The sequence below is a fragment of the Protopterus annectens genome, chromosome 11.part0 (assembly GCF_019279795.1).
Source record: "Protopterus annectens isolate FY-2018-M chromosome 11.part0, PAN1.0, whole genome shotgun sequence".
In the NCBI taxonomy this organism is placed as follows: domain Eukaryota; kingdom Metazoa; phylum Chordata; order Ceratodontiformes; family Protopteridae; genus Protopterus; species Protopterus annectens.
In genome coordinates this window covers 1138269765-1138294439 of record NC_056745.1, presented here as the reverse complement: position 1 = coordinate 1138294439, position 24675 = coordinate 1138269765, and the positions used below count along the sequence as shown (strand labels likewise).

The 24675-nt window shown below is 40.3% G+C and overlaps 1 protein-coding gene across 1 annotated transcript in view; it reads right to left on the bottom strand.

Annotated features, from left to right (window-relative positions):
• EFCAB6 (EF-hand calcium binding domain 6) overlaps positions 1 to 24675 on the bottom strand; it is a 3527179-nt gene that overhangs the window by 1322698 nt on the left and 2179806 nt on the right. Inside the window, exon 19 of the mRNA XM_044088493.1 lies at positions 14383 to 14618. Coding sequence (XP_043944428.1) covers positions 14383 to 14618 — 236 coding nt within the window. The remainder of the gene's footprint in view (positions 1 to 14382; positions 14619 to 24675) is intronic.

Sequence of the window (24675 nt, the reverse complement as noted above, 5' to 3'; positions counted from 1 at the left end):
GCAGGGTTGTTCCCACTTGTGAAAGATCATACTGGCTATTTTCTGGTTCAAGGACCATTCGTGAGGTAACAAAATTGCCCTGCTTAGTTTGTCCGCTATTACGTTGGAAGTCCCCGGGATGTGCATTGCAATGAGAAAGTGTTGGGAAGAAATCGCCCAATCCCAAACTTGCATGGCCTCTCGACATAAGGGGTATGATCTGGTTCCCCCTTGTTTGTTTAGATACCAGACAACCGACATGTTGTCGGTCTGGATAGCTATTGTCCCCAGAGGGACAAAGTCGTGAAGTGCTTGCAACGCTAGAAGTACCGCCCTCATCTCTAGGACACTGATATGCAGATGGGCCTCCTGCTCTTGCCATGTGCCTTGGACAGTCCTGCCAAGGTAACCCCCCCCACCCTATCCGAGAGGCATCCGTGGTCACAGTGGCAATGGGTTGGTGCGGTACAAAGGGAGGCCCTGTGGTAGGATGACCTGGTTGAATCCAACAGTGTAGGTCCTTTTTGCAAGAATCTGTAATCAGGATCTGATGATGTAGAGGCAACTGTTGAAACGACCACTGGGATGACAGGAGCCACTGGAGTACTCTCATATGTAGCCTTGCTAAAGGTACCAAGGTTATGGTTGACGCCATAGTCCCGAGAAGCTGCACCACCTTCGCTATGACTCTTTGAAGGGGAAGTATTCTGTAAATTTGTTGCACAAGAGTCTGTATTGTCTGTAGGCAGTCTGGCTGTCATCTCGACCATGTCTATGTTTGCTCCTATAAAAGTTATAGACTGAGTGGGCAAAAAAGGGGATTTTTCCCAGTTTATCAAGATTCCCAACTGGGAACAGAGCTTGATTGTGGAATCGCTCGATTGAATTAGGCAATGCCTGGTGGTGGCAGTCAGGAGCCAATTGTCCAGGTATGGAAAGACTTGGATTCCTTGGCGCCACAAATGAGCTGTGACTTCTGCCATGCACTTGGTGAACACCCAGGGGGCTGTGGTGAGACCAAAGGGCAGTGCCCAAAACTGGTAATGATTGGCTCCCAGCCGGATGCGTAGGTAGCTCCTTGATGGTTTGTCCATCATTATGTGGTAGTAGGCATTATGGAGATCTACTGAGCACATCCAGCTGTCTCTCCCCAACAAAGGGAGTATGGATTGTAGAGAGACCATTCGGAACTTGGACTTCTTTACATGCTCATTTAACCTGCTGAGGTCTAGGATGGGTCTCCAGTCCCCTGTTCTTTTTGGAACTAAAAAGAACCTGGAGTATGTTCTGAATCCTGTCTGGTCTGTTGGGACCTTTTGGATGGCTCTTTTTAGTAGCAGCTTTTCTATCTCTATAGTCACTTGATCCCTGTGATTGGATGGCACATCTGGGATCCTTTTGGGAGGGTGTGGTGGATGGAAAAAGGGTATAGAGTAACCTCTGGTAATGATGTCTTGTACCCACTTGTCTCGAGTGAGATTTAGCCAGGCTTCTGGGTACAAGGACAGGCAACCCCCGACTGGCTCCAGAAATGCACAGTTGGGTTCCACATCAGGAACGCTGATAGGGACGATCACAAAAGGAATTGCAACCTCCCTGATTTTGTGGGCCTCCCCTGCCTCTAGGGCGACGTCTACCATTATTTCCTCCTCCCCTCCCTCTGAAGGAGGAATCACCTTGTGTGTCCTGGAAAGGTCTCTGTGATTTCTTGAACCACATTTTGCTGCTCTTCTGACCTTTAGGGTAAGGTCTAGAAGGAATGGTATAATGGACTCCCATGGCAGAGAGAGAGTCTTTCCTTCCTGCTCACACCTGGTGAGGGTATCTTTCACCTTGGGTCCAAAAAGAGAGGATCCGTCCATGGCAGCATTGGTGAATGTAGACTTGAAAGACTCAGCAAAGTTGCATAGACGCATCCAGGAATGTCTCCTTAATGTGACTCCTGAACCCGCCGCCCTACTCACACCATCAGATGCATATGAGATCAGCCACATGGAGGAGTTAATAATAGATGTGAGGATAGCCAAATGAGCCGACACTGTAGATGGGACTGCTTCAGTCGAGGTACCCTGAAGAGTATCTCCTAACTCCTTTAGGAGATCTCTCTGAAGTCTTGTAAAATGTGATAGATAGTTCAGCGATCGGAGTGTAAAAGCCGTTGAGAAGATATGCTTCCCGTACCTATCCATCGTTTGGGATTCCTTGTTAGGATAGAAGAAAAAGTCTTAAAGTCTTTGCTAGCTCCTTCTTAGTGGCCGCCACCACCACCATGGCATCAACAGGTAAACCCTTAGATAAAAACTCTTTGTCCTTAGGGGCAGAGAGAAATTTATTCAGCCTCCTGGGGACTGGTTCCACGGCATCGGGAGTCTGCCATGCCTTCTGACTCACGAGGTCTAGCAATTCATCACATGGAGTAGACACCCATGAAGCTGAGGGTTGAGACCCAAAAGCCTTCAGGTACACTGACTCCTCATCAGAAGGGGTAACGGTGGGCCAGCCGCCTCTCTGCCTGAGGATCTCCAAAATGTCTGCAAAGGAGACAACTTCAGAGGATGACTTAGGTGACCCCTCCGACTCATCGAGGTCAGTGTCAGATGCGACAGACTCATCAGGGGAGTCTACATGCTTCCTCTTGCATGATCTCTTCCGAGGGGGCTCCTCAGTGGGGTCTTCTAGGGAGGTCTCGGAAGATCGGGGACCACCCAAACGGGGGTCCTGAGGCTGTGAGTCTCTACCATCCCGGGGGAGAGAGGATGCTGAGACCGAAGTCAGCGCTTGAGGGAGTATAGCATCGGTACTCCTACGTGGCATGGATGAACTATCCAACATGCTCCTCATCTTCACGAAAACCAATTCCTCTGGCTTTGAATGACGACCCAGCTCCAGGGAGAGCATAGGTGCTGATGGCTCCAATGGAATCTGCTCCGAGAACGATGTAGGGTCCGAGCTCACTCGGGCCAATGTACCAAGAGGAAGACTCGGCACTGAAGAGGTTCAGTTCCAAGTGTCCCCCTCAGGCCCGACTGAAGAGCTTCGGACCCTAGACACTTCGGATGGCGCCAACAGTGTCGGAGCGGGGCTCGGCTCTGAGACAACCACCCGGGGTGCTAGAGCCGAGGACACCACTGTAGTTGGTACTAACAGCATCGGCTCCAAAGGCCCAATCTGGGTTGGAGGAGGAAAAAGAGCAGGGTCGGTAACAGGAGTCGGCTCCGAGACAGAAGTGGTCGGAGCCGATAAAAATTTTGGCAAGGCTGACAAATTAAGGAGTCTGAACACCACTCTCTCAATGTCTTCTTCAGAAAAGCTCCTGGAGGATCTGGAGGACAGTGTTGGAGACCTTACTCTCTGTAATATAGGTGATTTTAAAGTAGGGGAGACCGGTGGAATGTCTGTAGACCGGCTCCAAAGAGGACTGCTAGTGATCGGCACTGAAGCACTGGGTGCCGACACTGCAATATCCGTGTCCAGAATCTCGATCGGCTCTGAGGACAGTGGCGCCGAAGAGACAGAGACCATCTCCGATTTAGGTAACTTCTGTGGAGGTTCAGAGACAGAAGTTGAGGCTGGAGAAGGCTTTTTGGAGGTCTTGCCCTTATCCTTACTGGAAGAATGCGACCTAGTAGAGGAGGATGAACTGGCTAGGTCTTCCTCGAAAGAAGGTTTTAACAATCCTTTTAGAATCAATTTAATCTTCCATTCCTGGAGCACTCTAGGACTAAAGGAATGGCAAAGGAGACAAGTTTCTTGAAGATGTATGGCCCCTAAACAGTACACACAGATGCTATGTCCATCAGTGATGGACATTTTTTGAGAGCATTTAGTACACTTTTTAAATCCTGTTTATGCTCTTTATGTTCTTTACACATAATGACAGTCTCAATAGGCGATAGAAGAGAAAAAACAACACACTCACTCAACAAAAGAGGAACTAGATCCTCTAACTTAAACAGATCTAGCCCTACTTCTCACAACAAACAACCAAGGAAGTTTTACTAGGTTCTCTAACTTAAAAGAACCTAGTGTAAAGGAAAGGGGAACAGACTAATAAGTAAAATGGTTTAGTCAAACGTACACACTCACGGGAACACACACAAAAAAGGCCAACAGGCCCAAAATTTTATAGCAGAAAAAGTCAAATCCAGTTAAATTGACACAATCGGTTATCACAATAAGGCTAACAGCAATAAGAAAAGCACTTCACATGAAGTTAAAAACTTCTAACAAGCAGAATAATAAAGAACTAAATCACTTAGCCACAGCCAACCAAAAGAAGCTTCTGACTGAAGACGCGGCAAACGAGATCTGGGGAATGTGCGCATGCATCATGGGATACCTATTAGCCACGAGCCAATCAGAAGTTTTCAGGCTTTCTAAGCGGCTGACTCGGAGCCAAGAATCGGCTCCGAACCCACATGTAATAATGGAGGTGAGATAGGACTATATAACATCACAAGTTTGGACACCAAGATCTTCGGAGCTTTCCTGCCAACAGAGAGGGAGGCTGAGCCCTGAAAGAGCAATGCTAGGAAGAACAAAAAATAAACAACCACACCCTGGCATAAACAACAAACCAAAAAATAACAGAGATGAAGGGAGGGAGAAACTACTGCAGCAGTGATCATTCAAACATCTACTGTTATGGTAAGTTTACTTACACAACTGTACTATGTTCTCTTGTGTGCTTTCATGTCATTACAGTGCTCTCCTTCCAGAGTACTAGTGCATATCCATAATGAGAAACTGAATATGATAACAAGGAAAGCACATTCGCACTTACATTTTTCTTCTGCATAATCACTTTATTTATTTTTATATTCTTCAGTTGTGTTTTTCTCTCTCCTAGATTTCTCTCCTCTTCCTTCCCCTCCTCCCCTCAACTACTTTAGCGGTTGTGCTTTCCTGCCTCTTTCATCCCCCCATGCTTTTTCCTTCTCTGTGAATTTTCCATTCTTTCCTCTCCTGTTCTATGTTTATCTCTGACTTCTAAGTTGATCTCCCCCCCCCTGCCTCGTTTTGAGGTTGCCTCTTCCCCTACTATTCTTTCCCTGCAACTGATATCTGACCTATTCTCTAGATCTAGTGATGCTTTAATGCATCTTTGTACCACTTATTGCCATTCTTTCAGTGTTCTTTCTTCTGTTTTCTTAGTTTTATTTCTTTTATTTTCCTCTGAGTGTTGGCATTATTTATTTTTAGGTCCCATGGCTGTATGTCTGTTGATCCTGACCAGTTGCTAGAAACTCCAGATTTTACTCCTCTGTCCATAGTTAGTATCCATTCCCTTATTTTCTTTCAGATTTTTCCTGGTTTGTGTCTAGTCCTAAAAGGCATAGTTCCTACATGTTTTGAAATGTTCTTCCCCATTCTTCCACCTCCTTCCTCCATATCTTTTTTGCCCATTAGCATTCCCAGAACATGTGTATAATTTCTGCTTTCTCTGCACCACATCTCCAACATCTGTCACCCTTTCCACCTTCTTTATATTTATTTCTTGAGGGTGTAGTATTCTCATCTGTGTATCCCATCTCCTGTTTAGGAATTTTGTGCTGTTAGGCAGCCTCCATATTTCCTCCCATTCCTCATCTGTGGCAGTCCTTCCTTCTTTCTTTCTTTTCCCAGCTTTCTCTAAGTCTCTGTCTTTTTTCTTCTTCTCTTTCCTGCCCAATGTCTTTATAAATCATTCCACTTCTATCTTTCCCTTTCCATCCCATCCATTTTTTAACCATTTCTTCTTTCCTTCAGTGGTCTCTGCTACCGGTTTCCTAGCATTCCTATTTTTCATAGTCCTTCTTCCACCCTGATTTCTTTCCGTCACCCTCCCCCAGCATTACTCTCATCTTCTCTATTAATTGCGTAAAGATGTTCTGTTACTCATTCACGTAAAGTTCTAGTTGTTTTGCCTGCATAAAAAGGTGAGCACTGTGTACAATGTGCCAGATACACTAGATCTCTAGACCTGCAATCAGCATAATGAGAGAACTTATATATTCTCTCATTTGTGAGGTGGACAAATATATTGTCATTAGCCATATAAGAGCAATAGCTCCAGCACCTACAACTAAATGTGTCTTTCCTCTGTGACTCTACCCTCTGTGTTGTATCTTTTACTCTCTGTGAGAGTAATGCCCTATTTAGGCATTTACACAGCAATAGCTTAGATCATAAGTTCTCTTTTTTAGTACTTGAACTTGTTATTAGGAATGTTAAATTAGGGGATATAAAGAACATCACGGAGAAGTGTGAGGTTAAATGGATTATAAAATTACAGGCTGATAAAACTTTAACGACAAAATATCACTTAAACCTTTTTTAGTTAATAGAGCTTTGAAACATTGATAATGTTCCATATGATCATATATTTCATATGTTTCGAGGTTGCTTTATTTTTTTTGATATTTTATTTAGCTGCTGATACTTTATTTAGCTGCTGTCAGTTCAGACAGTGTATATGAATGGAATTTTATGTTTGTATTTTCATGAATGTGCTGCTGGTAGGGGTCGCTAGAGCAGAACTCCGGTCCTCTCATGATTGGTAGTGGATTTTTATGGTGCCGAGTTGCCAGCCCAATGCCCAACCTTCAAAGAAGGCATGCCCCATTCACGCTCGCACCTACCTGCATATCTTTAGCATCACATGTCCATGGGGAGGACATGCAGACTCCACACAGAAGGCGCTCCAGCCAAGAATCGAACGGGAGAACCTCTTGCTGTGAGGCGACAACGCTAACTGCTGCACCACACTTATATGATATTACATTGCCACCTGCTGGTTCCAGCACTCTATAGCTCTTTATATGTTCAGGTTAGTTGCTTTTATGAATGAATGTTTGTTTATACTATACTGACATTAGACGGCTATATTACTGTATTACTAATACACTCATAGGCTAGATGTCTTTTATGAATTAATGCTTGTAAGTTAAACTGTGCATCAGGAGAATTGCTAGATTATGTTTATAACTGTTGAATATTGTTATGTTCGTTTTAATAGCCATACACTTATATGATATTACATTGCCACCTGCTGGTTCCAGCACTGTATAGCTCTTTATATGTTCAGGTTAGTTGCTTTTATGAATGAATGTTTGTTTATATTATACTGCCATTAGACGGCTATATTACTGTATTACTAATATACTCATAGGCTAGATGTCTTTTATGAATGAATGCTTCTAAGTTAAACTGTGCATCAGGAAAATTGCTAGATTATGTTTATAACTGCTGAATATTGTTATGTTTGTTTTAATAGCCATGCAGTTGTTTTTAAAATGTTGATTTATTTGTTTTTGAGTGCACATACGATTTAAGTGTTTAATTAGAACTGTGAGCCAACTGGCTGATTTTAATTATTTATTACATTTTGAATTTTTACTTTTATATATATATATATATATATATATATATATATATATATATATATATAGACATTATTCTTGATTTGATTGAAGCCTGATGACTCGCAGGCTTAGGCCGCAAAAGCATTTACTTTTTTAAGTTTATTTATTAATAAATTATTCGCACTCAAGCCGTGTTTGCTATCTGTCATTTCTTGTGATACTAGTTGGGTCTTTGCCTTTGTAGTTTCTCCTGAATATTTCTTTATTTTCTCCCTGTCTTCCTGTTTTTCCTCCCTGTCCATTTTTGCCTAGTTTCTTTTCTGTTGTCCTTAACCATTGGTTTATTGTGTAGGCTTTGGCATACTTCTGAAAGTCTGGCATGCCCCATCCACATTTGCTTAAGACTCTTCTTAGTCTTCATTTATTGATCCTTGCCTTCTTGCCTCCCTATATGAATTTGTTGCAGTGGCTTTGGATGCGTTTGATTATACCATTCCTTACAGTCATGGGGATATGCCTTAGCATATAACCTATTTTGGGGTTTATCATCATCTTCACTATAGTTACCCTGTTAAGGTTTTGATCTCTTTGGTCCTTCCACTTTCTCAGTGTTTCTTTTGTTTCTTTTTCAAGCTTCTTGCAGTTGTTTTCTCTCGTCAAACTTGAAGTCTCCCATATCTCTAATCCTAGGTGTTTCACGCCTGGCCTCATTGGTATACCTATCCCCATTCTTGCAACTCCTTGATCCATGTTTGCTCAGTTTTCTTTAGGTTACACTCAATCACTGGCTTTTGGTTTTAGGTTTCAAATTTCTTCATAGTTATGCCTGCTGCTCTCTTTATATCTTCTGCTGGTAGGATGCAGTCATCTATGAATAAGAGGAACTACGCTATTCCCTCCCCCTTGAAATTCTAGCTCTTGTAGTGCCTCTTTTATCTCAGTTGCGAGGACTTCCATTGCTAGGATGAAAAGGCTTATGGATAGTGGGCGTCCCTGTCTTATACCCCTTTGGATTAAGATCCTCTGTGGGTATTCCCCATTTATCCTTATTTCTGATGATAGATAACTATACACTGCTGTTATCCAGTCCCTGAATGCTACCCCCACTCTCTATTCTTAAATAATTTGGAAAATAAAATCCCATTTTAATGAGTCAAATGCTTTTTTGATGTCAAACAGTATCACCTGATTCCTTCTACCTTTCCACAAAGCTGAGCACAACCCACCAGTTGTCCACTGATATTCTTCCTTTTATAAAACCAGCTTGATCTTCCAGTATACATTTGGGAACAAGTTTTTCAATCCTTTTAGCTAGAATTTTTGCTAGTATTTTCCCATCCGTGCTTATTAGGGATATTGGTTGGAGTGCTCCCACATTAGTTATTTCACCTTTTTCTTTGAGTATCAAGATTATTCTTGCTTCTTGCATTGTATTGAGGAGGCTATCCTCTTCTCTACCCATGCTGTATACCCTTAATAGTTACTCTTCTATTTCTGTGCTCACTAGTGTAACTTCTAATCTTGCTATCGGCCTAACTAGTGCATCCTTTTTTCCTCTCAGAACTTCACTCCTTTCCAGTTCATTATTCGGGGCTTTTTCAGGTGCATATTTTCTTTATATATCTGCTGGAAGGAGCTCATTATTTCCTCCTCCTTTTCTTCTTCACTCATAACTTATTTGCCCAGCTCTTGTTCTTAAGCTTGGCAATCCCTTTTTCTTCTCTTTTTGTTTGAAGCCTCCATGCCAAAGCTTTTCTTCTTTTTTTTTCCCTTGCAGCCATCAGGATTCTTTTCTTTCGGCTATTTTTCTTTTGCTACCTGTGTTTTCTAGGCTTTCAATACTACTTTTGATTCATACTTCTTCAAATTCTTTCTTGTATTTTCCTTCTGCATTATCCAGCTCCTTTTGTATTTGTCTTAGATCTTGCTCTCATCTTTTTAGGTTGCCCTCTTAATTTTTCCTTTTCCTTGCCTCAAGCATTACCCAGCCTCTTATTACCACTTTCAACCCATCCCACTACTGCTCTTTCATCTCCAGTTTGCTTTCCTAGTTTTCTATTATGATTCTCCTCATGCCTTCCATAAGTCTTCTCTGCTGGTCCTCTGTTCTCCATTTTGAGGCATCCCATTTCCATTGCTGTATTTTCTTCCTTCCTGTCTCTAACCTCCATTAGCACTGGAGAGTGGATGGAGATGGAGCTGTCTAGTACTATTATTTTCATTATCTTTTATGCACCCTCTAATCTCACCAGAATCCAGTCTAGCCTGCACCCCCGATGTATTTGCCTTCTGGTAAAAGTGAATTATTTTTCTTTCTCATGTCTGTCTCTCCACATGTCAACCCAGCCTCCACGACTCATTTACTTCATTAAGCCCTTTTGTTTGTTTGCATTGTATTCCTTTTTCCTCCCTTTTCTGTCCAGATCCAGATTTATTGTTACATTGTAGTCCCCTCCAATACATTCCATTTAAAGCTGGGCTACTGACTGGTTTCAGTTTGCAAAGAATTCTTCAAATAATTTGTTGCTGTCCTCATTTGGTGTATACATGTTATCTAGTTTTCATTCCTGTCCCTCTATTTCCCCTTCCATATTAACCACCATCCTTCTTTACTCTTTCTTCTCTTACTGATAACCCTCTCCTGAACAGAATGGTAACTCCCTTTTTTCCTTGCCTCCTCATTTGGTCTGCCACCCATACTGGGTAATCTCTCTTTGTCAGCATTTCTAGTTCCCATACCTTTAATTTTTTGTCTCCTGTAGCATGCAGATATATGCAGATATCAACATCATGTCTGAAACATTTGCTTTTAATTGTACTTTTGATTCGGTTTAATATTCCTCCCACATTCCAGATCATGACTTTTAAAGCTCAGGACTCTTCCCTTCTCATCCACTCCCTTTGGGCTAGACAGCCATTTCCTCCCACACTAACCACCCTGAGATACACTGCGTACCTACGCCCATCATGTAGTTGCGTATTTTCCTACCTCCCTCTACTATTTTGCTGTCTGCCTCTCTCTCTTTTTTTTCTCCCTTCTTTTTTTCCTTTTACTTTGAGTGGACTTATCTACCAGTTTGATTTTTTTTTTGTCATTGCTGTTACTACTTCTACAGTACCATTTCCTTGAATCCCTCTGTACTACCTCTTGCCCTATGATTATTTATTTATGTCTAAATTCTCTTTCTACTGTCTTTGCCCGCTTCTCTTTTATTTATAATGTACCCCCCCCCTTTTTTTTGTTTCTCTCTGCTTCTTGCCCCTTTCTTCCACAGTTTAATACTGAAGGTAAATTTCTTTCCCATTTACTATTTTATGACATTGTTGTATGGGCCACAGTTTTACATTACGTGCCTTATTACTTTACTCTGCTTTGTCAATATCATTTCTGTCTTTTGCTACAAGAAAGAAAAAAAGGATTTTATATATATATATATACACACGCACACTATACACATATATATATGTATATATATATATATATATATATATATACACACACACACACACACACAGACATGCTATATGTATGAGTGTGTGTGTGTGTATGTGTATGTATATATATATATATATATATATATATATATATATATATATATATATATATATATATATGTATACATATACATATATATATATATATATATATATATATATACTTTTTCTTTTGGCTGTTCCCATTAGGGGTTGCCACAGCGGATCATCTGTTTTCATTTCTTCCTGTCCTCTGCATCTTGCTCTGTCACACCAACAACCTGCACGTCCTCTCTCACCGCATCCATAAACCTTATCTTAGGCCTTCCTCTTTTCCTCTTACCTGGCAGCTTCATCCACAGCATCCTTTTCCCAATATACCCAGCATCCCTCCTTAGCACATGTCCAAACCAACGCAATCTCGCTTCTCTGGCTTTGTCTCCAAACCGTCCAACCTGGGCTGAACCTCTAATATACTTATTCCTAATCCTGTCTACCTGTGTCACACCCAGTGCAAATCTTAACATCTTTAACTCTGCCACATCCAGCTCTGACTCCTGCCTTTTTCTCAATGCCACTGTCTCCAACCCATATAACATAGCTGGTCTCACTACCCTCTTGTAGATCTTCCCTTTCACTCTTACTGGTACTCGTCTGTCACAAATCACACCTGACAGTCTTCTCCACCCACTCCACCCTGGCTATATATATATATATATATATATATATATATATATATATATATATATATATATATATATATATATATATATACACACACACATATACATATACACATGCTAATGGGCAAACAAGTCCAGTAACCACTTTTATTAAAGGTTAAGCGTTTTTGTCAGTATTATATTTGACTTCTTCAGAACAAATAAAATCCACAAACCCTTACCTTAAATATATTTAAAATTCATCACATGACTCTACTGATTAACTTCAGATTAACCCTTAAAGCTATTTTCTTCACACAACCAATGAGTAAAGAAAAGAATAAAAATGCATGCACCCAATATTTTATGTAAGACCATAAAAAATACATAAGAAATCCCTTTAAAAAACAATATATCATATAAATAAAACTAATACAAAAATAGATACCATTTAACTACTTTTTCTCAAGTGTTACCAAAGATATCAGCCCAGATGTTTTACCACACTTTCATAAAGCTAGTTCAGCCTTTAGTTTTGATACACAACTAACAGAAATAGTCTCATTGAGCCCTGGGGATACAGCAGCAGTGCACTTCACTTGCTATTTTAACTCCTTGTATTTCAGGTATAAGTCAAATGGCCCACCCCTCTGTCCAAGGTTAATCTTATCAATAGCTATATATTTAAAACTTTGAGTGGGATAATTCTCATGTTTTGCTAGGGCATTCCTGTCATCACCTTTTACAACATCATATTGATGTTGGTAAATTATTTTCCTGAACTTAGTTTTAGTCTTGCTGATGTAAAAACACTCAGAATAAACATTAACATGTGAGCCTGACATTTAAAAATTCTGAAAATCAAAAGGTTTCAGAAGCATACATTATTTTCTCATACCCATCAAAAATCTTTTATCAGAAAGCAGGTTATGATTTAACTATTCAGCAGTAGTAGGAATAACTAAAGCTACAGCTGCTGAGTCAGGTTTATGAATAGTGTATAAAAACTTAAAAGATGGAGGAACTTTATGTATTCTATCTGCCATTTTAGGGGAAGCAGGTTGGCTATAACGAAAATTACAGGCAAAGAAACACACCCGCCAAAGCTGACAGAACTGGAGGAAATGGTGAAGTTTCAGGAAATTCCTACTGTAACACTTTATAAAACACAAACTCCTAGCTTTAAAATAACTCACCTGAAAAGGAAAGTATTAATAATCAACAAAAATAATTACATGGAGGTTTTTCCTGAAAGGGAACTTATCTACCAAGCAAAGGGACACCACAAGGCAACTGTCGATCTCAAAAGCCTAACAGGAGCATATTCTTAGGTGGCAGTGGACTTTTTAGAGCCTACCACCCAAACTTGTCTTTTAGTCAGCTCAGCTCAATCTGCCTGACAGTTTGAGACTGTGGAATATATCCTGAAGCTTTGGAAGCTGGCTGGCTGTTATAACATTGGCAGTTTATAATCCATATAGCTAAAGCTACTGCAACAGTGATCAGTATAATGAAAAGACTGGGTTTCTTAAAGGTGCAGTCCCTCTAAAAAGATAAATAAAATAAATACCAAAAATTTTTTTTTAAGACAAAATTTCTTGTGGAAGGGTTCCACAGTGGGGCCTTATCTGCCTGAATGAAGTTGAAGGCTGGCTACTGCTGTTGTGAAAAACTATGAGCTGCTTCTTCATGAAGCAGCAAGAAATTACTGAAGTTTCTTTACTCTGACTGCTGATTTTCTCTCCTCAGAGTGAAGATGTTGGAGGGAACCAGAGTTTTTGGAAACTAGCCGGTTGTTTTGTCTTGATCAAAATGTAGTCTATATAGCCTAAAGGCTATTGCATCAGCGGGACTGATGAACATCTGCCATTTCTCATTACTGTATCCATGGATAGGTCTGCAATGTCCACCCAGGAAACAGCTGTCTGAACCTCAATTCTTTCAAATCCTTATTTTCATTAGAATTTGCTCCACACCTCTGCTCCCTCCTTATCCCATTACTGAACAATACTGCTTATTGTTCCTGCTTAATCAAACTGCTGGCTCATAGGAAAGGACCTCTCCCTCCAAATCACTCAGCAAAGGAGGACAAGACGTCCTCATTTCCCTTAAAACAGTTGTATGCAGTTCACAGGTTGTGTGTTGGCCAAGGTGTGCAGACTGGCTATTCACAGACACATTCAGTACCTTTACTACCAGAGTTTTAACCATAGTCTTTGTAAAGTATTTTGTGATAAGAAAAGCACTATATAAATAAGATTGTTCACTTGTTTTGTTTGCTTTTTGTTTACCCTAAAGATCAGTTTTCCCTGAATAATGCCTCAGATCTCAGTCAAGCCACAATGGTATGCCTCATTCTTCAACTCTAACTGAAGGCAATAACAACCCGCAGCACTGACAGCAAGTCAGAGCAGCCTATGAGATGTTTCATGCAAATGGAACCATGCAGCTTTTGTAACTCATCCAGCTCTGGGCACAATACCACATGATTTCTGTTGATGGTTAACTTCGTATACAACAAAATAGAAGCAAAAAACAAACAAAAAAAAAATCATTCATTTTCTGATTAGTCACTTAATCCAGTTTTGGGTTTTGGAGGAGCCAGAAACAATTCAGGCATTCAATGGACACAATGCAGAAAAACTAATCTCAGACAGGGCATCAGCTCATTGTATACATATACATTTTATATATGTATATATATATACACACACACACACACACACACACACACACACACACACACACACACAAAACTATAGAGTAAATTGGAAGAGCACCAACTCATCTGCAACTTGTTTTTGGGATCTAGGAGGATACTAAAGTATGCAGTGAAAACCCACATGGACACACAGGGTGTACAGACTATCACTGCCAAAAACAACATGACATTACTTAACTATGGTTATAATAAACTGACAAACCTGTAAGCAGGTTGTAACCATGGATGAGCCTCAACAGTCTCTTGCACCTGAAACAGGTATAGGAATTCTTTGTAGTTCAGTGTTGAGTTATAACTCAATCCCAGCAGTTGCAGCAGGCGGCAGAATTCCTTTTCTGTTATGAAGAGTGTGAAGACATTGAAAAGGTCACGGAAATCATGCATGTTGATAATGCCGTCATGATTGGTATCCATCTTACTGAATACTGTATACAAGTTCTGAAAAAAATATAAATAGTATAAAAAAAAAAAAAAGTCAAACCCCCTTTTTTAATTCAAAAATGATGATACCAAATAATCTGGAATATGACACAATACATTAAAGGAAAAAGCAAAAAGTATTACCATGAAGTTAGTTTTGAACAATTTATCCAATCTTCACTGCTGTCAAGATTCTGAATCATATCTGATTTCAAATCACCAAAAACATAAAAGGCTCGTCGCAAATACTAACAAGATATATAAATCTAGATTCATGCCTTTAGTGGATATTTCTTTCTGTACAAAGTCCTCAATTACAGGCCCTGATTATATGATTGATACTGACATATATAGCAAGGCAATATCTGCAGTAATCAACAACTTCTTCTCAAATCTCACTTTATTTGACATGGAGAGAAGTGTTCTATCCGCATCTATCCTGGATAAAAAGAAAATCACAGTGGAATTAAACCTTGCTTCTTCAAATTCTTTACCACTGTGGATGCAGGCACATACTACAAAAGACGTTATGCACACTAGATGCAATGTTGCACACATTCTGACACCATCCATTACGAAAGCCCTTCTACTTCTAAACGACAACTGCCTTTCACACTCTCACTATCATTCTACATGCTCTATGGAACATAACAACTTCACCATAACTGAAGATGTTGTTTCCAGACATCAACCTAGAAACTCGTACCCTTGGTGACTTTAATAATGTCTAGGCTGTTGTCAGCCAATGTTCACCTCCCTTCCATATTAATCTCTTCACTTATACTCAGCTGATTACCACCCCTACTAGAGTTAGGAAATGAGTAACACATGTACAACCCTAGACTAGATTCTAACCAATGCTACAGAGTAACTCAAATTGGACCCCAACAGATTTTCTAAGTGACCATTACCCTACATTTGCCATTTGTCAAACAAACCTGCTTCAATTTACTTAGAAATCTAAAAAAAAACAACCAAAACTCCTTCATTAACTCACTCAGACAGTGCAAATGGTCTCTGTTTACATCACTGCCTCTAGACCAAGCAAATGAAACATTAAATTGTCTCCTTCTTAGCACCCTTAACAGTCATGTTCCCATTGGGAGTAAAATGGTTAAATGCAACCCAGTCTAAAAACTAATGCAGGAAACAAAAAAGGTTTAACCACAAAGATATAGAGCATGGAGACTTTGGTGTACTAACAAAACTCAACCTTCATTCCAAGCTTACAGGTAACTATGTTCTTCTTCTATTTCTTTCGGCTTTTCCTGGCTAGGGGTCGCCACAGTGGATCACCTGTCTACTCATGATTGGCAGTGGAGTTTTACGGTGTCGAGTTGCCAGACCGGTGCCCAACCTTCCACAGAAGGTACACACATGCACACAATCACACCTAGGGCCAATGTAGAGTGTCCAATCCACCTACAGTATGTCTTTGGGATGTAGGAGGAAACGGAAACCGGAGTACGCGGAGAAAACCCACACGACCACAGCGAGGACATGCAGACTCTGCACAGAAGGCACCCCAGCTGAGGATCGAACCGGAGAACCTCTTGATGCGAGACAACAACGCTAACCGCTGCGGCCGCCCCTACAGGCAACTGTGTTATCTGTTAAAAAAGCTTATCCAGATCCAGACAGACAAAAAAATATTATATTATACTACAACACTTCTAAAACCTTCTGGTCAACTATTAACAAGCAATTAAAACTTGGTAAAACTTCTCAACCTAACCCCCTACTCAAAAAAACTCTGATCTTGATATCATGCAGGTACATGTTTCACTTCATCAACACAGTTGTGTCCATAATTAAACAACTTCCAACTTAGTCTGCACCATTACCTCAGCCAGAGCCCACCAACACCCACACTTTATAGTCACTGCCAACAAAACAACTGTTCCAAAACTCCTTAGCAAACTAAAACCTTGCACGCTAACCGTAGATGGTCTTGTTGCTGAATAACTAAAGTTTGTCACAGGACCCCTAGCAAATACTGTAATATATTCTTGTAAAAAATATTCATTTTGGAATCCTCTGTCCGAAATTATGGAAACAAATTGTTATTCTTCAGTTTGTATGTTAGAGACTAATGTAAAATTATGAATATGTTTTGCAAAAAAATTCATTGCTGGGTCCCCCAACAATTGAATGTCTAACAGAAAGCAAGTGCATGAGATTTGGAGAATGTCCTAAAACCAGTATTAAAATGGAATAACTACTGTGGAGTGAATAAAAATGCAACCGTAGGACCAGATGGCCAATTAGTCTATTCTTTGTCAAATGTTATAAAGGCATAAGTCCCTGTCTAACTTATTTGCTTCAATTAACGTTATAAATAGGTTATATTCCAGAAAGTTAGAAAGAGTCCAAAACTATTTACTCCTGTTATAAAAAGTGGTAACTCCAGGGATATTAATAACTACAAACTTATAACCATAACAAAAATATTAGGTGAGGTTTTTTGAAAGAGTAACACTTCTACTTTTTCATAACAAATATAGGCAGACAACAGATGATACACAACATGGATTGGTATCTGGTCATTCTTGTCTCAGTAATCTGTTGTAGTTTTATGAGAACAGTATGAACTGTTTCGAACTAGGGGCACCTATTGACATGATGTATTTAGATATCACTAAACCTTTGACTAAGTTCCATAAGACAAAATCATTCTTGTAATATGACTACAGAACATAAAAAAATGCCTTTGTCTGGGTTCTGCAATGGTTAGGGAACAGAAGATGTAATGTTACTGTTAAAACAGATTATCTGAGGAAAGGATATTTAATTTATGTGTGCCACATTTGACAAAATGTTTCGGACTCTGCACAGTGTTGGGTAATTCTGTTAAATGTAAAGTGTTTCTGGAAACAACTGCTACCACTTTTCAATAAATTAAAAACTGATTCCGGAATCTAAAACCATGAAGGAGGATATAGGAATTGTTTGTTATGACCATATTTTTGATGTCCACACAACGGCTATCTTATGATGTTGTTAAGACCTAATGAAAGACATTTTCCATTCCATTAGCAGTAAGGGTGAAAAGGTTCTGATACCTTCATATGGGTTACTGATTATGCCCTTACAATGCGTACATGCTAGCAATTTTAAATACTGCAGCTTTCTGCCAATAACTCCTCTGTATATCCTTTCTAGATCAATATAACCTTAACACAGAGTAACCTATGCTGAACTGAGCATAGATTCAGTATAGATTCAGAGCTTTGAGCTATTGAGCACTGTTGTTTGAGTATCAGCTGCGTTTAAAGGCATTGTTTCTAAAGTATAGCCAAGTGATCCACTTACGCTATGCTGATGAGGTCAATAAAAAAGGCTGAAACATGCATGTCCTCAGCTAGATGAGTTTGGCTTTATTGGCCTGAATATAACCATAAAGACTTCAAAAGTTAAAAGTAAAATGTCATAGGCATTCAGAAGCTATACAGTTGAAACACATGATGTCCTTAAGGGATCCTCTGCATATATATCCCATGTATCTCCATTACAGGAGGTTTAAGGTATTACACAGTAAAAACTCTAGCTTGGCTGGGTTTTTCTTGCTGTGTATATGTATGTATGTATATATATATATATATATATATATATATATATATATATATATAGATATATAGATATATATATATATATATATAAATACACACACGCACACACTTTATATACACACACACAAAATCAGGTGTATAACTTAATATATAATATAATATAATGCACAGATCCAAATAAAAAACAGCAATACAGAACTCTGAAATTCAACACACAGTTCAATTAAGTTCAATTACAAAAATAAGTAATTCAACCACTGTAATCGCAAACTGTTTTACAATGTTAACATCGTTATTGTTAGTCAAGCTTTTGACACTATCCCTCATGCTAATATTATTGAACATTTAGACAGAATTAATGTAAATCCCTGTCTTGTCCAATGAACTTCCAATTGGCTATCCAACAGATTCCAAGTTGTGAAAGCTTCTGGTACCTTCTCTGAATATAAAACTGTAACTAGCAGAGTACCACATGGATCAGTGATAGGCCCTCTCCAGTTTGACATTTTCTTTGCAAATATCTAAACCAATATCCCAGACATGTAGTTGACCAAGTCTGCTGATGATTGCAAGCTGTACACTGTTACCTTCTCCTCCATTGATACTAAACAGTTGCAGCAAGAGCTGGAATATGCACATACCAAGTTTACTGAAAATGATCACAAGCTAAATGCAAAAAAGCATAGCTTAGTAGTGTTACGCAAAAAAACTGCTCCCACTTCATATGTTATAAGCGGTACTCCTCTTCAGACAGATACAGTCATTAAGATATCTGGATTCTTACATGGAGGACTCTTTCACAAATTCAGTCACTATGATTCCCCTATAGTCAGGAAATTCTTCTGTCTGGCGCAGTTAATTTCCAAGAGAAATTCTCCAAGATCCAAATAAGGCATCTTATACATGTACTCTTTCTTTCATTAAACCCATTATTGAATACAATGTCCTCTTTGGTATGTATAAATCTAAGTATATTATTAAACTGGAAAGGCTGCAAAGATGCCTACTCGAGAAAATTAAAGGTTTTAAATCCTTCAACTATCCCAATACATTAGCATGACTCTTCTTATACACAGTAGACTACCATCTGCTCTGAGGTGATCTTTGTCTTGCTTTTAGAGACATGAAAGACCAAATCCTATTTGACCTCCAATTTCTTCCACAAAAATAAACAGTGGCTCTACAAACACCTAAATTTACACCAAAAAATAAACAATACTAGCTGGAGGGATGCACTTCTAAATCAGCATATTCCCATCCTATGGAATAAAGTACCACTACAGGCTAAACAAAGTACTACTTTGACTACCAAGGATAGCCTTGATGACTGGATGGGTTAATACAAAATTTACATCCTGGTTATCATGTACTGCTCTTCTCAACTTGAGAGATGGGCACTATTAATGACATAGGTGGCCCCCGAAGTGGTGCAGGTGCTCATTACACCACCAAGGGTGGAGTTAGGCCCCAAACAATACACCCTCAGTTGCTGGGATTTCACTGATGGCACACGCAACCTTCATGGCTGCCTCTACAATGACGTACCCTGAAGGCTCTTGTTCGAAATATAATACTGTGTATGTTCCCTCATGTAGGGAAATGAATGGGCTAAGTCTTACAGGAGGCTTAATGGTCAACAGAGTAAGGGGACAAAACAGATACAAAGGCTCTAGTTTGAGGGCAAGTAGCTTACCCAATATTTTAGTGCCTAGTGACAACGGGGATACTGGCCTATAACTTACTGGGTTCATTCAGTGGTTTTCCTTCTCTACGCAGCAAAATAACTTGTGCCAGCCAAGATGAATCAGGTAAAATTTTGTACTTCTAAACCTACTGATAAAGTGCATAGTTTGAGAACAAAGAGCCATTTATATTCTGCCAATATGCTATCTGGTCCTATGTAGCTTTACCAGCTGCCAGTCCCTCTACTGCTCTTACAATTTCCTCAAGAGGATAGTGCAGTAATCTGTGGGGAATGTACAACTTTATTTTGCTTCTTATGTCCCTAATACACTTTTCAACTCAGAGGCATAGAGTCTGCAAATGTGGTATTAATCCCCCCCTCATATCTGATCCAAATGTATAGGGACAATACCTCGTGGGCTGTGGATAATAAAAATCATCTGATGGTCTGGTGTCTTTTTCAAAATATTAAGTGGGAGTTTCGAGATACCACGGTTTTATAAAATGGAATGTCCTATTTATCATGCAGTCCTTTATAACATATTGTAGATTAGTACTGTTTGTTTTAATACTGCACTGTAAATATACCCTACAACATTTTATTACTTAGTAATCCTGTTCTAGCTCCTTTATATGGGTCAGCATGCTTTGAAGTTGTGAACTAGTAGTTCTTTTTTGTTTTGGTGCCCCAAAGCATACCTAGATATGATCTGAAATGCTTCATACTGAAATCCTGAAAGTGGTCTTTGGACCAGTATGCTTCCCCAGTTAACAAACATATAGGTTCATAGGTAGGTACTAGGCTATTGGCCCAAGGGCCTATGTAAGCCTAGCCAGCAAGGTACCTTAGCTTACGCTACCCAAAAAAGTTATTTTCCTGTGCCACTGTCCAGCAGAGAAACACAAGTGATCCCCAGGGTGTATTTCCTATTTCTCATCCACTCATCAAGATTTTTCTTGAAGAGTGCTAATGAAGAACTTTGCTTAACATAGATGGGTAGCTTGTTCCAGAGTATAGGAAGTCTCTGGGACAGGAATCTATCCCTCCAGCGTGTCCTGTTTATTGTGGTGACATGGTTTAGGTCCCTAGAGCGTGTAGCTTGGAGGGATTGGGATTTCTTTAGTTATAGCATGTCCAACAGCTCTGGGTTTGACATAGCTTTATATGTTAGGCAGAGATCACCTTGGAGTAGGCGATATGCTACGGAGTAAAGCTGGAGTTTTTTGAGGTGGTCAGTGCAGGGCATTTGTTTGAGGCCAGTAATCCTCTTTGTGAGGTACTTCTGTAGCCTTTCCAGCTGCTGCAGATGTCTTGTGAGGTACATTCCAAAAGGGGCGTTGTACTCTATAATGGGTCTAATGAGTGATGAGTAGAGGGGAAAAATGACCTCTTTTTTCCTGGATGAAAACCCTTTTATGATGAGGTGTGCCAGGTAGAAGGACTTCATGACAACTGTGGTGATGTGACTATCAAAGGAGAGACTACTCTCCACCTGAGTCCCAAGGTCTCTTATCACGCATTCGGTGTTAAGTAGATTGCTCCTATGTGGTAGTTCATGGATACAGAGTTTTTACCAAAGGGGATGACACTGCACTTTTTGGCATTGAGCTTGAGGCCATGGCTCTGACACTAGGCATCTGTCTCAGTGAGGCCCTTCTGTAGGATGCCCACATCATTTGGGGACTTGACTATGGCTCCTAGTTTGCAGTCATCTGTGAACTTCGTCAGCCAGAGGCCTTCTGTGTTAGCCTGTACTTCAGAGAAGTAGATACCAAATAGGAGAGGTCCCAGGATGGAACCCTGTGGCATTCCACTTGTCACTGCCTTGAGGTCAGATTTGGAGTCTGCAACTTTTACAGTGTGGGTTCTGTCAGTGAGCCAGTTGGCAACTCATTTTGTGATGTAGGGATTTAAACCTAGTTTAGTGAGTTTAGCTATAATTCCAGAATGGGGGATGGTGTTGAAAGCCTTGGCGAGGTCAAGCTAGGCTGTGTGAACCACCTTACCCTCATCCACGGCTTTGGGGACTGCCTCACAGAAGTCGATCAGGTTCAGGAGGCATGATCTGCCTTTCACAAACCCAAACTGGGTGGGATCCAGAGTTTGGAGGTTACCATGTCATTGTTTATGAATTCCATGGCCTTGCAGACCAGGCTCGTCAGGCTAATAGGTCGATAGTTCCCGAGATCAGTGTTGGCTCCCCCTTTGTGGAGTGGGATAACTGTTGCTGTGCGCCATTCAGTGGGCACAAAGCCTGATACAAGGCTATTATTGAACATGGTTCTTAAGTGGGGAGCCAGTTCATTCTGAGGTTCGTGTAAAATGCAGCCTGGGATGTTGTCCGGTCCCATGGATGCTGTGTTTTTGGCTTTAGAGAGTGCAGCTTTTACCTGCGTAGTTGTGATTAAAGGGACTCTGCATTCTTCCTGTATAGATATAGGCCCTTTAGGGGGTGAGAGGGGGCTAAAGTTAGCACTGAACCGATCTGCCAGGATGTTAGCAATATCAGTTGGTTCTGTAATTTTCATGCCTTTGTACTGTAGCTCAGAGAAGATCTGGGTGTTGCCATCTAGATTCTTGACATAGCTATAGAATGCTTTGTGGTTGTCTTCGGATTTAGTGGTGATTTTGTTTTCGTAGCTAGCTTTGGAGGATCTTATAAGGGATCTCAGTTTCTTACTGAGGCTGACCAGGGAGCGCCTCCACTCATGGGATTTTACTCTCTTTTGCAACAGTTTCTTCCTTCTGTTGTACAGTTTGTTTATGGCAGGGGACCACCAGATTGGCTTCTTTTTTTTGGAGGATAGCGTCTTGGTTCTGTTTGGGATAGCATGATCCATGCACTCGTGCAAGTGTTTACAGAGTGCATTTCTGTAGGATTCAGCAGTTGTAACTGTATTGTCCATCTGCATGGGTGTCATGAAGTTCACCACTTCTGTCTTAAGAAGAATGAAGTTGGCTTTGGAGAAATTTTTTACTGTGGTTTCCTTAATGGGGGGTGGGGGCGGGATGTGGATATCAAGGGTGATAAGCTTATGGTCGGATCGGACCAACGAGGAGTTGACTTCAGGTGTGTAACACTGGTCACTCATGTTAGCAATGACTAGGTCTAGGATATTGTTGCCCCTGGTGGGGGTGTGGATAAGTTGATTTACGGCATTGAAGTTTATGAATTCCAGAAAGCGTTGAGCTAAGGAGTTGGTACACGAGTAGTTTTCCCAGTTAATGGTGGGGTAGTTGAAGTCGCCCATTATTAGGGTGTTTGGTTGAACCCTAATATTTTCCAGTACATCAAGAAAAGAGGAGTGGGAATCCTGGGGCATGGTGGGGGATCTGTAGCAAGCTACAATTTGGATTGCAGTTTTGCCCAGAGTTAGTTGCACTTGGATAACCTCGGATGCATTATGCTGAGCAACTAGCCTGGAGGTGTGGATATCCTTAATGAATATGGACACACCTCCGCCTTTGATGTTTCGGTCCAGGTTACATGGCCGAAAAGTGTGGTATGAGTTATAGCCTGGTAGTGCAGGGGTGCTCTCTGAAGCCTTGAACCAGGTCTCAGGCACTGCACAGATATCGATGTTCTTCATTTTAAGGAGTGCCTCGAATAAGTGCATTTTGAGATTTAGAATTCTAGCACTGAGTAGCATTACCTTAAGTTTTTGTTTGCCTGTTCCTGTTATGGTGGTGAATTTGTTATTTGCCCCCTGCCTAAAAAAGGCACTATAGGGGCAGCAAGAGCCTTATCCAGTATCCAGAATCCCAGGGACGACAGGTGCAGGCCATCTGTGGCAAAGCATCGTGGTCTGTCGACCATGTCATCCCAAGCAGATATATAAATAAATTAAAATGTCAAAGTCTACTTTTTCTCCTAATTTGTAGGAATCCATGCCTACAGATTGACTTTGCCTACACCATCGTTTAAAAGGAGTAGTGAGTCCACTCCCCATTGAAGGTGTATAGGGCTATAACTTAGCCTTGACAACATCACAGTTACCATACAATGGTTTGAAATGGAGGCAGGGATGAAAGCACTATCTACAATCAGACCTTCTAAGGATGGATTCGCTCTTCATAAATACAGTCAACAGGTTACACCTGCAGTTTGATCAATATATGCAGAATCTAAAACCAAAGGGCGTAACACCATACATCAGAAACATGAGCATCATTCAGAACACAATGGAGGTATTTAGTAAATCTGGAAAACCTACGTTTCCTCTGTGGATGCCCACCTGTTAGTGGAAGCAAAGCAACATTAAAGTATCCACTCATCATCACAGAACTATCAAGGAAAACTGAACCACATTAAAGTCTCAACCCAACACCACCACAAACCAATCAAAGGAATCAAAGCCTAATTAAAGTTTCCACTCACCAGCACAGGAATGTCGTGTTCCTTAAGACCTTTCAAATTAGAGAACAATTGCAGGAGGCAGATAGCATTCCGATACCATCATTACTAAAAACTTACCAAGTCTGTCTTTGGAAACTTGAACCACATTCTAACCTAAATCATTGGTATCCAATACAACTGTTTTTCTTTTAGCAGAGGATGCACTATTAAGGACTCTCCAACCACTGCAACACTCAATCATCAACTGACTGTTCTTACATACTGATTTTGCTTCCTGTATGAAAGCTACTTTTATCCTAACTTCTTTCAATCTTTCATGCACAAGCTCTAATTAATGTAGTCCCCCCATCCCTTTTATATTTCAAGTTGTACAAATTTTTAGTAATGGTGCAGACTTAAAACTAATAAAGTTTACCAGATGAAAGGAAGTTGGCAATAGTAATCTCCCTGCTCAAAAGTGAGGCA